General features: G+C 39.8%; 1 protein-coding gene across 4 annotated transcripts in view; it reads left to right on the top strand.

The window, feature by feature from the left end:
* The window catches only part of LOC309606568 (uncharacterized protein), a 49,209-nt gene extending 35,392 nt beyond the window's left edge, over positions 1–13,817 (top strand). For 2 of the 4 annotated variants that reach the window (XM_082343899.1, XM_082343896.1), the window contains one exon: positions 218–13,817. In XM_082343899.1, the coding sequence (XP_082200025.1) occupies positions 218–372 (155 nt within the window). In that variant the 3' untranslated portion in view covers positions 373–13,817. The remainder of the gene's footprint in view (positions 1–217) is intronic. The other 2 variants (XM_082343898.1, XM_082343894.1) reach the window with 1 other exon arrangement.
* Positions 13,818–13,862: the final 45 nt, after the last annotated feature.

Raw genomic sequence — 13,862 nt, 5'->3', positions numbered from 1 at the left:
GTAGGGGTCCCAATGGATGAATTAGGTGGAGATGAAATGGGGATCTCTACCATGTCCTTTAGATCCTTAAGGGTGGCATTAATTTCTGTCATCCCTCTGAAGATATGAATTTGTTTTTTATTTAATATCTTGGCTGGGAGCAGGATGGGAGTAGGTAGCAGTTTCAAAGGCTTCTACTTGGTCTCCTCTACTCTGATAGATGGTTTTTACCCCACAGGCCAAGGATCCAATGTGAGGGTTGTATCATCTCCCAACTATGTCTGTTCCAACTATACATCTGGACTATACAATGGGCCCACAGTCAGCCAGAACCTGGTCAACAGTCTGTTTGTAACCGGCTCTTCTGAACCCACTGTAATAGAGAGGCCATGATACTTTGGGTCTCTAGCTACCAATGTTACCTCAGACCCTGTGTCCAACAGTGGTTAAGTGCTTGAGTATTCCCCCTTCTCCTACAAAATAAACCAACTCTCCCATAACCAGTCTTACATCCCAGCTTTCTTTGTCAAGCACCCTTGGAATTCATTCCCACAAAACTCCCCTGGTTCCTGCTAGTATCTGTAGCTATGTGTTGCAACTCCTTGGGCATCCATTTCCTCTCTAACCTGACCTAGCAAAAACACTGGCTGGGTTATTCTGTGACTTAACCCTACTTATGCGCCTCGTGGCCAGGAGGGGAGGTGAGGACAGATCCTGGGGGATGCTGTCTGGAGGGGGGAGAGGCAAGGGAGGAGTGCCAGCTCCTAATAGGGAGGAGAGTTAACTTCTTCAGGCTCAGAACGTTCCGGGAATCTGGGAATTAAAGATTTTCAGGGACATCACTACTGATTTCTCCTCTGAATGTGTCGAGGTCCCATTCTTTCCTAACAAGAACCTTGACCTTGTTATGGCAGACTGGCCTTAATTGCGAGTTGAACGTTCTTTGAATCTGAGATGCTCTGATAATTAAAACCTGGACCTGTTCTTCAGCTTGCTTTGTTTTGCTACTGCGGGAGATGAGAGTCTCCTGGCTACCAAAGAAACCCTCTGGCTTTCACCGTTGTCTTTCAATTGCCTATTAATCACTGTCAGCCTTTTGTTATCTTTCACTGAAGCAATAATCACAGTAGCTACCCAGTCCCATTGTCGTTATGGTGACTATTTGCTCCATAATTTTCAAATGCCTGATATACCGTGTGTGCTAGTGTTTTCTCTTCCTTGGTATTCAATCCTACTTTACCATTGGTGAAAGTTCACAACTGGACTGTCCCCTTGTGTCAGGGGCTATTTGCTCCAACTATCACTCGATGGGGTCAGCAATGCCAACGTGGTGGTAAGAGATTCAGCTCTAAAACTCTATCTTATACCTACTTTCTCAGATCACCCTTGCTATTAACTGTCACAGGCTGAGTACTGCGGGAAGCAGACTCTGAGACTGAGTTTGGTGTACAGGATATTTATTAGGTGGTGTCTTCAGGATCAACACATGTGGTTAGGGTGACAAATTCATCCTGGTTTTCCTGGGACGTTTTTTATTTTAGCACTGAAAATCCAGCATCCTAGGAACTCCCTCAGTCCTTGGAAAACCGGGACTGTTGGTAACCTTACCTGTGGTAGAGAGGGGACAGAAGCAGGGTTGAATGAAGGGAGAAGCCAAGCTGTAATCCAGGCCTGATGGCCTCAGCTAACCCCATAGACAAAGAATTCTGGAATTAAATTTGCCCTTCAGACATGTCCGGCATCAGGCTAAAATTTCCAGGCCTTTATACTCCTGTTGCCTCAGACATTGGATGTGGGCTGCCCTGGGAAGGGCATGGCCTTGGGTGGACAGTCTCTGAATGGGGCTGACAGCTAAAGGCTATCTGCTGACAGCACTTCTAGGAGTCCGGGCCACAAACCCTTCCATGAAAAGGGATCTATGTGTTGCATCCCTGTGTCTAATACAGCTGTATGTAGATATATTCTTATATTTGCATAGACTATCTGTGGAGGAATGCACAGGAAATTGGTATCAGTTGTTACCTCCAAAGAGAGGATATAGGTGACGAGGGGAGCAGAGTGGAAAGAGGAAATGCTCTAAGGAGATAGTCCTTTGTACAGTTTGAATTTTTCTATCATGTTAAATGTATATGTACATTGCAAACATGAACTTGAGTTGAAATATCGGTAAATAAATAAAAATTAAAATAAATTAAGAAATAATTCAGGACCTAAGGAAATAAAATGTTTTGTTTTTAAAATACTTTCATTTGGCAGATATTTATGGAATACTTATTATATGCCAGGATCCTGGAGACCCAAAAGTGAAATATAGATAAAACCCCTGTTCTTATGGATCTAAAAATATACCACATCCCTAGTTAACCAAATGGGTACAAATATTTAATTCTACCAAGTTTATATTCTTATTTTTCAATCCAAACCAACATATCCATTTGGGTTGTATGAGATGAATGGTAATATTAATAAACTGGTTTGTTATGGAATTGCCACCTGATTTTACACAAAATCCAAAGAGTATATCCACAACACAGTGTTTTACAACATTCATTTTGTTTTAGCCTTAACATTAACCTTTGATGTTAATGCCTGTGTTTCTATTTCTTCCTTTCCCTCCCTGTTCTCCCAAATCATCTTATTATGCAAATTTTATATGGTCCTGAATCTTTTTCAGAATGAGTGTGGGTATATATAAATGAAATATAAATGCTCTAACACCGTATTTATGGTCTATGCTGTGCTGAATATAATAAGGCATATGGGATCAACAAGGTTGAAGCAGAACACTAAAAACTTATGGTACCATGTAACCAGAACACCAATAAAAGCGATACTACTACTAATAAAAATGCTAGCAGTTAGCTTTCTTCCAGTATTTGCACCAAGCATCACTGTTAATCATTTACTTCCTTACAATTCCATGGAGTTGCTCTTCTTCCTTTAAGAGGTAGGCCTTAGAGAGCATTTGCTTCTGAAAGACCCTGTTTTCAACAAATTTAGAAATCTTATCCAGTCTGAAGCTTTCTTCAATAACCCATTGTTTTATACAGTTGGAAATATAGCTTAACAGGTGGAAACAATGAGGGCTTGTGAAGCTACTAAATCAGCCCCCCTCCCTTTTTGCAATAAAGAATGAACATGTGTCCATTTTCAGCTTTCCTCCCAAAGTTTTCATATAATTCTAAAGCTTTCTCATTAGTTGTGAGGACTTACCCTGACTGCTTTAAACAATGTGCTGAAAAAAAACTGTGTACCAACCAACACATATATATACCAATATACCAATATCATCTCTCTATTTACCAATTTTGTAGGAAGTAATGTGCATACAAAACTCAGGTCCCATTCACATTAATGTGAGTTAGGCTTTTTATTTCCTACAACTGCATAGCATCTACTCTTAGGTATTGTACCAGTTAAGACTCTGTTAGGAAAGAACTCATCTCAAAGTAACTTAAGTTAAAAAAATAAAAAGCAAATTTGTTCATCCCTTCTGACTTGAAGGCTGAGGTGAATCCAAAGGCATGACTGAAATGAGGCACTGAAACTCACTATTTCAGTAGACAGTTCTTCATTAGAACTTTCTATTTCTATATCTGCTTTTAATGCTTCCCTTTGTGTGTTGGTTTCATTCTCTTCAACCAAATACACCTTTCCTCCATGTGGTAGGGAAGGTGGACCCTGGCAGCATTCCTTGAACCAGGAACCTCATAATTGGAACCCTCCCTGTGGGCAGGGGTATGGTGCCCCATGATTGGCCAGGCCTGGGTCATGTGCTGAAGCTTGCAGCCAGAGGGCAGGCAGGGTATTGTGATTGACAGTCATTCCAAAACTTAATGAGATGGCCAGGATGTGGAAGTGGGTCCAATGAATGAAGGGAAATGGGCAGACAGTTCAAGCAACAGCTTACCACTCCATGAGTGCCAATACTTGAGTACTGAAGAAGTACTGAGTATAAAAGAAGAGCAGCTGAAATTAGGAGTCAAAAGATCCTTAGTAAATGTCAGCCAAGATATGGAAGAAAGTTAAGTGATTCTTCTCAAGGTCAATGTAAAAATATTAAGAATGCTAACACATAGATGTCAGGAGAGAAAGTATAAGCCAGGACAGAAGATTAAAAGAACAAAATAAAAGACATATGTTCAAAGAATAAAAAGGAAGAGAAACAAGAAAAAAGCAAGAGGGGAAAAAAAGGTAATAAAGAATAAAATCTCCCTTGTTAAGAAGGATGGGCAGGAGGAATTGAAGGAAAGGAAAAGCAGTAGGAAAACCTCAGTCCTAGGGTGTGAAAGCATTAAGAAAGATTACAAGTGATAATAGATACTTTAATATATTGTGGATTTGGTTTAAGGTAAAGTTTTTATTTCATATTGAAACTATAGGTGGTGATTTTTTTCTTAAGTAAATAGGAAAAATGCCTCAAGAATATGTGAATGGCACGGCATGATTGAAGATTAACAGCTAGAGGTAGTTAAGACCTGGCTTAAAATCACACTTATTTGTAAGTTTGGTGAGTCAGAATCACTGTAAATGCTAAATGGTAATTCTTATGAAGTTACCTGGGGGAAAAGTATTATCCCTCACATAACACAGCAAGGTTTTAATAGGAATTCTTGGCTGGGAAGGGAAATCACTGGAAGTAAGAATTCAATATTGCTTTCTGGATAAAAAGAGGTAAAGGAGAAAATTACAATAGGTTCTGAAATTTAGGAAAATGGAGGAAAGAAGTTTTTTTCAGAGACTGTCTATAAAAAGCACATGTGATGCTGCATTCCAACAAAACTTTATTTACAAAGACAGGTGATGGGCCAGATTTGATACATATTATCACAGATACCTAACTGCAAGTAATTTTAGGCATTATTTTAAAAGATGACTTTGTGTTTGCCTTAGAAATATGCCTTTGATCATCAACAAAGTGAAAGGCAATCTACTGAATGGGAGAAAGGTATTTGCAAATCATATATCTTACAAGGGGTTAATATCCAAAATATATAAATTACTCATACAGCTTAATAGCAAAAAACAAACAAACAATCCAATTAAAAAATGAGCAGAAGATCTGAATAGACATTTTATCAAAGAAGATATACAGATGATGAACAGGTACATGAAAAGATTCTCAAGATCACTAATCATCAAGGAATGCAAATCAAAACCACAGTGAGCTATCACCTCACATCTGTTAGGATGTGGAGAAAAGAGGACCCAAGTGCACTGTTGGTAGGACTGTAAATCGGTGCAGCCACTATGGGAAAAAGTATGACACTTCCTCAAAAAATTAAAACTAGAACTGCCATGTTTCAGGAATTTCACTTCTGGGTATTTATCTAAAGAAAATAAAAACACTAATTTGAAAAGAAAAAAAAAAAAGCACATGTGATTGCTGGTATGACATTGATGAATATAGATTGAAATGAGTTTATTCATTCCATTTTGTGATAAGATCACTCACTAGTTAGAGATGCCATGCAATTAAATTAAATACAAAATTGCTAAAAACAAGGGAATTGAAAGGGCAGAATTCTACCTGACATCCTGTAAAATGAATGGCTTTGAAAGTGTCATTGGAGAGTGTCACTTAGGTGCAAATCCTTAGAGGCTGGAATTTAAAACAGAATGAACACATTTCTAGGTTACATGAGACAGAGGTTATCAGGATCCTCATACCCATGAAGAACTATTAGAAGAAAATGGAAAGGGCAGAAATATACAGGTTCATCAACTTGTACAAGTTCATTCTTAAGAATTGTAGAGGGAGATAGGGAAATAATTGCTTTTTTAATGATATCCTATATATGTATAGATGAATCACTGTGCTATACACCTGAAACTAACACAACGTTGTAAATAACTATTCAATTAAAAAAAGGTTAAAAAAAAAGAAAACAGATAAGTCAATCTGAAAATGTCCCTATGTACATTATCTTGAACAATTAAAAAATTTAGGAATCAAATGCATATATCTACATTTGCTGAGAGATATTTGTTCATCCAGGTTGGGCAAATGTCACAGAATTTAGAGTCAAAGGCCTAGGACAAATTCCCACCTCTACCACTCACAGGGCTTGGACAAGTTAACTGTTTGGAACTTATGTTTTCATTTGTAACAGGGGGAATTCTTCAAGAAACAAACATTTTTGATCACCTTACTACGTGTGGGCTCAAGGATATGGAAATCCACAAGACATGACGTTGGTTTGCCAGAAACTTGTATTCTTTGGCAAATGGTGATAACACTGAAATCACAGGATTGTTGAGATAACTAGAAGAGTGAAAGTGTTTGCTAGACTATAAGATTTTATGCAATTGTTATTAATGAATAAAGTGATTCATAGTTTGCTAATGGGAAGACATAAAAATTAGGCATTTAATAAAGAAATATTAGATAAAATTTATTGCCTCACAAGATTTTATAATCCTGTTCTTCCCAACCTCTTCCTTTGCAATGAAATATAATACTGATTTGTTTATTTATAACTCTCCCTTTCAATTCTGTTCCAGACAGGGATTTAAGACTTTCCCAGTCCTACTCCATTAACCACCGTGACCAACTATGTCCATAATATAAAAGCTAACATGACATTCATTCTTCCCAGGCTCAATTCTTTCTCTGTGGAATTAGGAGGAGGTGAGGCAGACACTTTATCTTACTCCTAATTCCCATCTGCTTTAATATTGCTGGGAGGCCCAGAGTCATTCATTCAATATCTCTTCACATCTACTTACTATCCTAGGTTTGCAACAATAACATTTGAGGGGTAATGATTTCCCATTTGGGCAGGAACATTCAGTGCCCTGGGGATGTGTATTCCATTCTCTTGTCCATGGCATATTCTTGTGGCATCTTTTAGATCATTTATATCAAACTTTTAAGCTCACAGATGGTCATCAGTGCTTCGACTGGGAACCTTACATTTGACACCAACACAACTGCCTGCTTCAAGAGAGTACTTGCTACCCTAATATGCTGTTATTTCCTTGGGATATGGTATTTTGGTTTTCACCCAGTTTTTATAAAATAATATAAGCCTAAATGAGTGTAAGATTTTTGTATTTAGAGCATGGGAAAGAAAAGTTTATTAATTGGAAAGCATGCATAAGGGAAGGGAACGGATCTTAGCTAGCCAGTGAGTTCCAATTACAGTGGTATTGAATCATAAAGTTGACTTAAAGGGGTCATACACCAGGGCAATCCCCCTTTTTCTTTACTTATATTAAAAGTGATGGATGCAATGAAACGTGAAACCAAGAATGAACATTTGTGAAACCAGTGGAAACATTTGTGAGTAGTTTTAAGACACAGTGTTCAAGTAGTAGATAAATGTTTGGTGATGGCTTGATCAATATCCTTAAGAAAGGAAACAAGTAGGATTGAGGGCCATCGATAAACACGTACTATTGAAAGAATGAAAGAAACTAGGTTAAATTCACAAATTATACGTATAGGATTATATGGGTGATTTAAAGGATTTTTAAAGGTAATTTTGACTATTGGAGATTTTCACTTTACTCATTAACCTTCAAACCTAAGATAAAGCTCCACTGTATACCAATACAAACAAAAAACAAACCAATTTCTTGGTTTCGTTTTCAAAGATGTGGCTCTAATTGCAATAAAAAATAATATCAAGCATGAAAATAAAAGGTACTTAGTAAAATTATAAGTAAAATAATAGAAGGAAGAGAATACTTTATATTTTAAAGGGTAAAAGTTAATCATACAGTTGAATAATAAATGGAAACCGAATGCATGATTAATAAATGGTCCCCAAAGAAATTTTGGGAACTATTAGGTCAGTAAAGCCAGAGAAGCTTCTTTTCCTAAGTCGCTAATGCCTATCTCAGAAGCCACATATGCTTAAAGAGGAAAACTCTCTTTACACCCATAAGAGCAATTAGTATCGTATTGATGAGATAAAACTGATTTGATGTGGGAAAGCACAGAGGGCTTGCTGGGTGGATTTGGTAAATTTTTTACTTGGGTAGTTTAACCTCTGAATTTAATTTTCCTCATGTATTAAATGGGGGTAATAATACCTTGAAGGGCTATTATAAGAATTGGGTGTAATGTATTTAAAGGTCCTTACCTTAGTGTTTGGGCTCCTAAAAAATAGAGACTGCTATGATTATTACATTAACACCTGGCCTGGGCTGGGCACCATTATGATGACTTGAAGAAATTCATTCACAACCTTTACTTCTAAATCAGAAAGTTTCAAGAACAATCATAGAGGAGGTTGATACAATATTAATTAATGCAATATTTAATCATCTTGCTTATTCTTTGGTTTCTAAAATTCCAATAATAAAAAATTATAGAATTTTAAACAAGAAGAAAATAAATGGAGGAAAACTGTATTTTTTTCTTTAGTCAGGTTTATTTAATTTTCCAAAAATATACTTTCAAACAATAAAATTACACGATTAGCGACAACTATGACAAAGAGATGAACACAGTTTATAACTTATAACCACAAAAGAAGAATACTTAGTTCAGTGATTATCATCCGAAATGTGATGACTCAGTGATTATAGATTATAGGGCAATGAAATAAAAACCAAATTCTGTTTGTCTTGTAGTCCTGTTTTAAAGAACTGTGGTGGGAGAATTCTTATTGCTTCTTGAAAAGTGATATCGATGTTATAAGTCCCATATCTGACTACCTTGCCTGGAATTGCTGATGAGATATGGCAGTTTTCTTCATCAAAAGGGAAGTATTTGAGCCAGTTGAAATATAAGATGAAACTCTCCTTAAGGTTATGACTTTACCGTTCTGTTCTGATTGTTTGGGACATTCTCTGGGGAACTATAGTATTTTGAGTTGCTTCTCACAAAAGAGAGCTGGGTGGGACCAGAAGGCTCTAAAATCATTTGAGAAACAAATAACATACTCTTGACTAAAATGTTAATTCCTTATTCAATCTGGGAGTGAATGGAATGTCCTGCACTTAATGAAATAAAAGTGTTTGATCTAGATCTCTTACCAGTTTAATCTTTCATTCATAACCCACCTTTCCCCTCCTTATTTAAAGAAGTGGGGATAATTGAGAGAAAAACAGTCACAGGGCATGCAAAGAATGTCTGTTGCTCCCTTCCACAAATATTCACTGAACATGCATGTGCCAGACGCTGAGAATAAGCCCTCCCTGAGCGGTATGTGTATCACCTTTGGACCTCAGCTTCTAACAGTCACATTATAGGGATCATATTCTTCTTTAACAACAACAAAAACTAACTAGGAGATACAGACTTCCACCAGCTACCTGTCTCCCCAACCTCTAAATCAGGTTTTGCTCATCTTTTCTGTGTGTCTAGTAGTAAAAAAAAATACAGTCGGAGACAGGCTGTACTACAGCACAGCTTAAATGACTTACTTGCATTACAATTACCGCGAGGGTAGCTAAGTGATGGGTGTTTAGGAAAGGAACTTTATAGTTTGAATGCACTTCTAGTATATGATAGGCACTGTGGTAAGTTTACATCCTTTCTCTTAAATTCTACATATTTATTATTCCTATCTGAGCTCAATTTCCTCATCTAAAAAAATGGGATAATACTTTGAAACCCTCTCAGGAGGATTAAATGGGACTTATAGAAAGGAAAGTAATTAATATTTATTGAGTAACTACTATGGGTCAAGCCCTGCGGTTTGTCCCTTCACATACTTTATCTCTTTCATTAGCTCCATCTTAAGAATGAGGAAAATGAGGTTAAGCAGAAGTGACCAAAACTATTTTTCCCCAGTGGAGGAACCTTCACCAAGAGCCCAGAAAACACATATTTATGGAGTGCTTACAATGTGTGAGGCATTTTTCTTGGTTGTAGTGAGCAAGACAGAGGTCTGTCTCAAAGAGGTTTGGCGTACTCATCCAGAAAATGTTTGGGGGTGAGAGGGGGCGGATAATGGCTCATACAGAAGAAAAATCAGTGGCACTGTTTTGGGCCAAGGTAGGTTTCAGATGCCTATTAGACATCCAACGGGTGAGGAGTGAGGCGTAGGAGGTGGAGAGATATGTGTGGAATGTAAGGGAGACATCTGGGCTAGAGATAAAACACTGTGAGTCATCAGCACATAGATAATGTTTAAAGCTATGGTGCTGAATGAGATTTCCTGGGAAAAAAGTGTAGGTGGAGAACACAGTTAAGGGCAGAGAGTCCCGAGGCCCTCCAACATTTAGTCATCTGACAGAGGAAAAGTATTCAAGAACCACAGAAGTGACCAATGAGGTAAGTAGAAAATTGCATGAGTTCGGGGTCATGGAAGCCTAGAGAAAAGTTTCAAGAAGGGAGTCATCACCAGTGAAGCTACCGTAAAGGCGCATAAGATACAGAGAACTGGCCACTCATTTTGGCAAAAAGCTACCGTAAAGGCACATAAAATACAGAGAACTGGCCACTCATTTCGCCTTTCACTGAATAGATATTTACTGAGTACCAACTCCGTACTAGATACTGCTCAAGGGACTAGAGATACACCTGTGAACAGAACAGAGGAAAATCCCTGTCCTCATGGGATTCACATTCTAGTGAGGGGGGAAAAAGATAAACAATTAAATTATAGTATGCTAGTTGATTCTGAGCCCTTTACAGGAAACGCAAGCAGAGGCGAGCGCTCTGGGTATGGAGAGTGGGGCTGCAATGTCAAATAAGCCCAATCAGGCTCTGGACTGGGGTCTTGCACCTGTCCATTGTTACATCAAGGAAGGAAGCTTCCCTTTGCTTCTGAACGGCACTCAGTCTCCTTCAATTGACTTGAAGGACACCGGGGTGGGGGGGAGCGGGCAGCGTGTATGGAGTGGGGAAGGATCCTTACTGGGGCCCTACTTGAAAGATTCAAACTTAGCAAATGGAATCTTGCCTATAGTGCTGGGAGGGCAAGCCCTCCTCGTTGTCAGTCGCTGGCAGTCAGAGGAGGATATAATTCACACAAGCAAGACCTTTAGAAGATAGCCATGGAGCCACACATGGGAAGAGCATCCCAGGAAGAGGGCCCAGCAAGGGCAAAGACAACCGAAGCTACGGAGCATTGAAAAAAATAAATAATAAAATAATAAAATAAAATAGAGTAATCAGGGAAGGCAGCACAGAGGTGATCTGTGAAGTCCTGGACGAGCAGAGGGAATGAGCGAGGCAGGCATCTGGAGGAAGAGGTTTAAAGAGGGAAGAACACGTGTGAAAGTGCCTGGAAAGTTGTGAAGACTCAGGAGGAGGCCGGAGTGGCTGCAGCAGAGTAGATGAGGAGGAGGGTGACCGAATGAGGCGAGAGGGGATCGGAGCCTTCACTGTGAGACGGGAAGCCTGGGTTTTGAGCAGAGGAGCGCCATGCAGGCTACTGTGTTGAGCAGACACTGTTGGGACCAGGGATGAGGGTGGGGAGCAAAGGCCGAAGCAGGGAAATTAGTTAAGAGGCAATTGCTATAATTTAGGTGAGAAATGGTGGGCCTTGGGCCAGGTGGTAAGTGAATGCAGTGAGAAGTTTAGAGCAGGGGTCCCCAGGCCCTGGGTCGTGGACCCCGGTACCGGTCCGCAGCCTGTTAGGAACTGGGCCACGCAGCAGGAGGTGAGCGGGGGGCGAGCAATGGAAGCGTCATCTGCCGCTCCCCATCGCTCGCATTACAGCGGCCTGAACCATCCCCCACACAACGACCTCCTGCCGCCCCCCGTCCGTGGAAAAATTGTCTTCCACAAAACCGGTCCTGGTGCCAAAAACGTTGGGGACCACTGGCTTAGAGACTAGTCTCAATGTTAAAGCTGATGGGATTTGCTGATTAGCTGGATGTAGCCTGTGAAAGAAACCGCCAAGCAGGATGCTAAGATTATCTGCCTGGGCGACTGGAAGGATGGAGTTAAGGTGGGGAAGACATCAGGAAACTGGGAATTGTTTTTGGAATTGGGAGGAGATCTACTGCTTAAGGGGAGAGGCTGGCCTCAGTGGGAGTCATGGACAGTTCTTCACCAGAGTATATGCAGGCAGAGGAGGAAGCAAGTTCTTTCTTGGTGGTTTCTATTTTTTTCAGTGAAATAGCAGTCAAGGTCATCAGCCAAGAGGGAATATGCAGGGAGGTGTTTGAAGTCTGAAGAGAGAAACAGTTGTCAAGGGGAGGAGGGGAATGAAGAAACCAGGGTAACAAAGTAAAATTCACAAGCAGCATTGAAGGCCCACTTGACCTTGATGTGGTTGTGTTTCCCTTCAGCCATATTAAGGCACACAGTTGTGGGTTTGGAGTCAGAAGAGAGCTGGAATCACCTGTGACTGACGGTTTGCTGAGTACAATGGAACAAGGAGGAGGGGAAAGACATTTAGTGTCCACGGAATTCACTCACCCCACAGCCAGGGGTAAGAGAGGAAGTGAAAACAACCGCCACTGAGAGCTTCAGGGGAAATTGTATCCCCAGGGGAGAGACAGGTTTCGCTTAGAGCAAAGAAAGCAAAGGAAGAATTCAAAAGGATGAGGATGCAGGGGATTTCTTATTCTTGGTAAAGCAGTTTCAGTGGCCTTGATGCGGCTGGATCGGAGTGGGTCAGTGAGCAAGGGAGAGAACAGAAGTTGACAGAAAAGCAGGTAACTATTTCAAAAAGCTTTGCTCTAAAGGTGCTGGAGTTAGCTGAAGGGTGGTTGAAGGCAAGGTTTGTGTGTGTATTTTAAGGTGAAAGGTATTACAGCATGTTTTTATACCAGTGGAAGAGGGTAAAAAATTAACAACACAAGAAAGCAATGGGATAAATGTGGGGATCTTTGCAGAAAGCAAAGCCCTTGAGAAGGTCAGCGGACATTGGATCCAAGGCGTAAGTGGAAGAACAAACTTAGAATTCGGTAGAAGGAAAGAGGCAAAGAAGGCTGAAGGCAGGAAGGTTGATGGAAACGTCAAATGGGAAGATTTGTTAGTTCTTGGGAATGAATCTACTTATCTCTGAAAGTATGAGGAGGTTATCATCTGAGAAGTGATGGGGGAAGGAAGATTGGGTATTTGATGTCAGATAAATAGAGCTGTGAGGAGAAATGGCCACCAGGTAGGGAAAACGAACTTACTAGGGAAGTGTAGTAGGTTTGTTTGGCAGCATGGAGTGCCCACCTGAGAGGTGTGGTCATAAATCTGAAGTGAGGTCAGTCAACATAGTTGTGTACTTTTTCCCATCAGGTCTTGCTGCTTTGGTACAGGTGCCAAGTAACTGGCTCACAAGGACTGTGGGTTTTGCCAGGTGAGTATGATGGGGGGGGGGTAAGATACAAGGAGGTTAGGATGTTTCCAATGAAGTGGTGAAAATGCTGGGCCATCATCTATGCTTCATAAGGAAGGAAGCAAGGATAGGAAAGGAGTCATGGACAATGACAGATGGTAAGATCAAGGGACTGGAAGTCTGGGTGAGGTTAAAGACTTGCTGGAGTGAAAGAACTGGGGTAAATGAACGCAAATGGTTCAAGACGATAAACCAAGAAGGGGGTGTATGAGGTTATAATTTAGGAGATGGTGTATTATTTTCTCTCCCAATTAAAAAAAAGCATTAACCAAATAAAACCTTAAGATCAAGATGATGTTGCTTTTGGCTACATTAAAAAAAAGCACTTTCTGATTACATCTCTGGGTTGGTCACAGTTTATTTGGCTAGGAGAGTTTGAGTTAATATCACTTGATTTGAATTTTACAACCGATCCCAATATAAGATGAGTGCCCTGTGTTACAATCTAGGGAAGCACTACAGCATATAGGGGAAATCTATAAAATTGTTTTGACATCAACATTGAGGGATATATATGTCCTTGACTTTTCATGTAAATTTATGATACCAATATTAAAATAAGAAAATGCTCATTCTGTAATTAAGTGGACATTTTCCAATGAATTCTATTATCCTAACAACTTTAAAGAGTAATAGGAA

The sequence above is a fragment of the Balaenoptera borealis genome, assembly GCF_965194805.1.
Source record: "Balaenoptera borealis genome assembly, chromosome: 11".
Taxonomy (NCBI): domain Eukaryota; kingdom Metazoa; phylum Chordata; class Mammalia; order Artiodactyla; family Balaenopteridae; genus Balaenoptera; species Balaenoptera borealis.
Note: the sequence above shows the minus strand (reverse complement) of the source record. Positions and strands in the feature narration are given on the sequence as shown.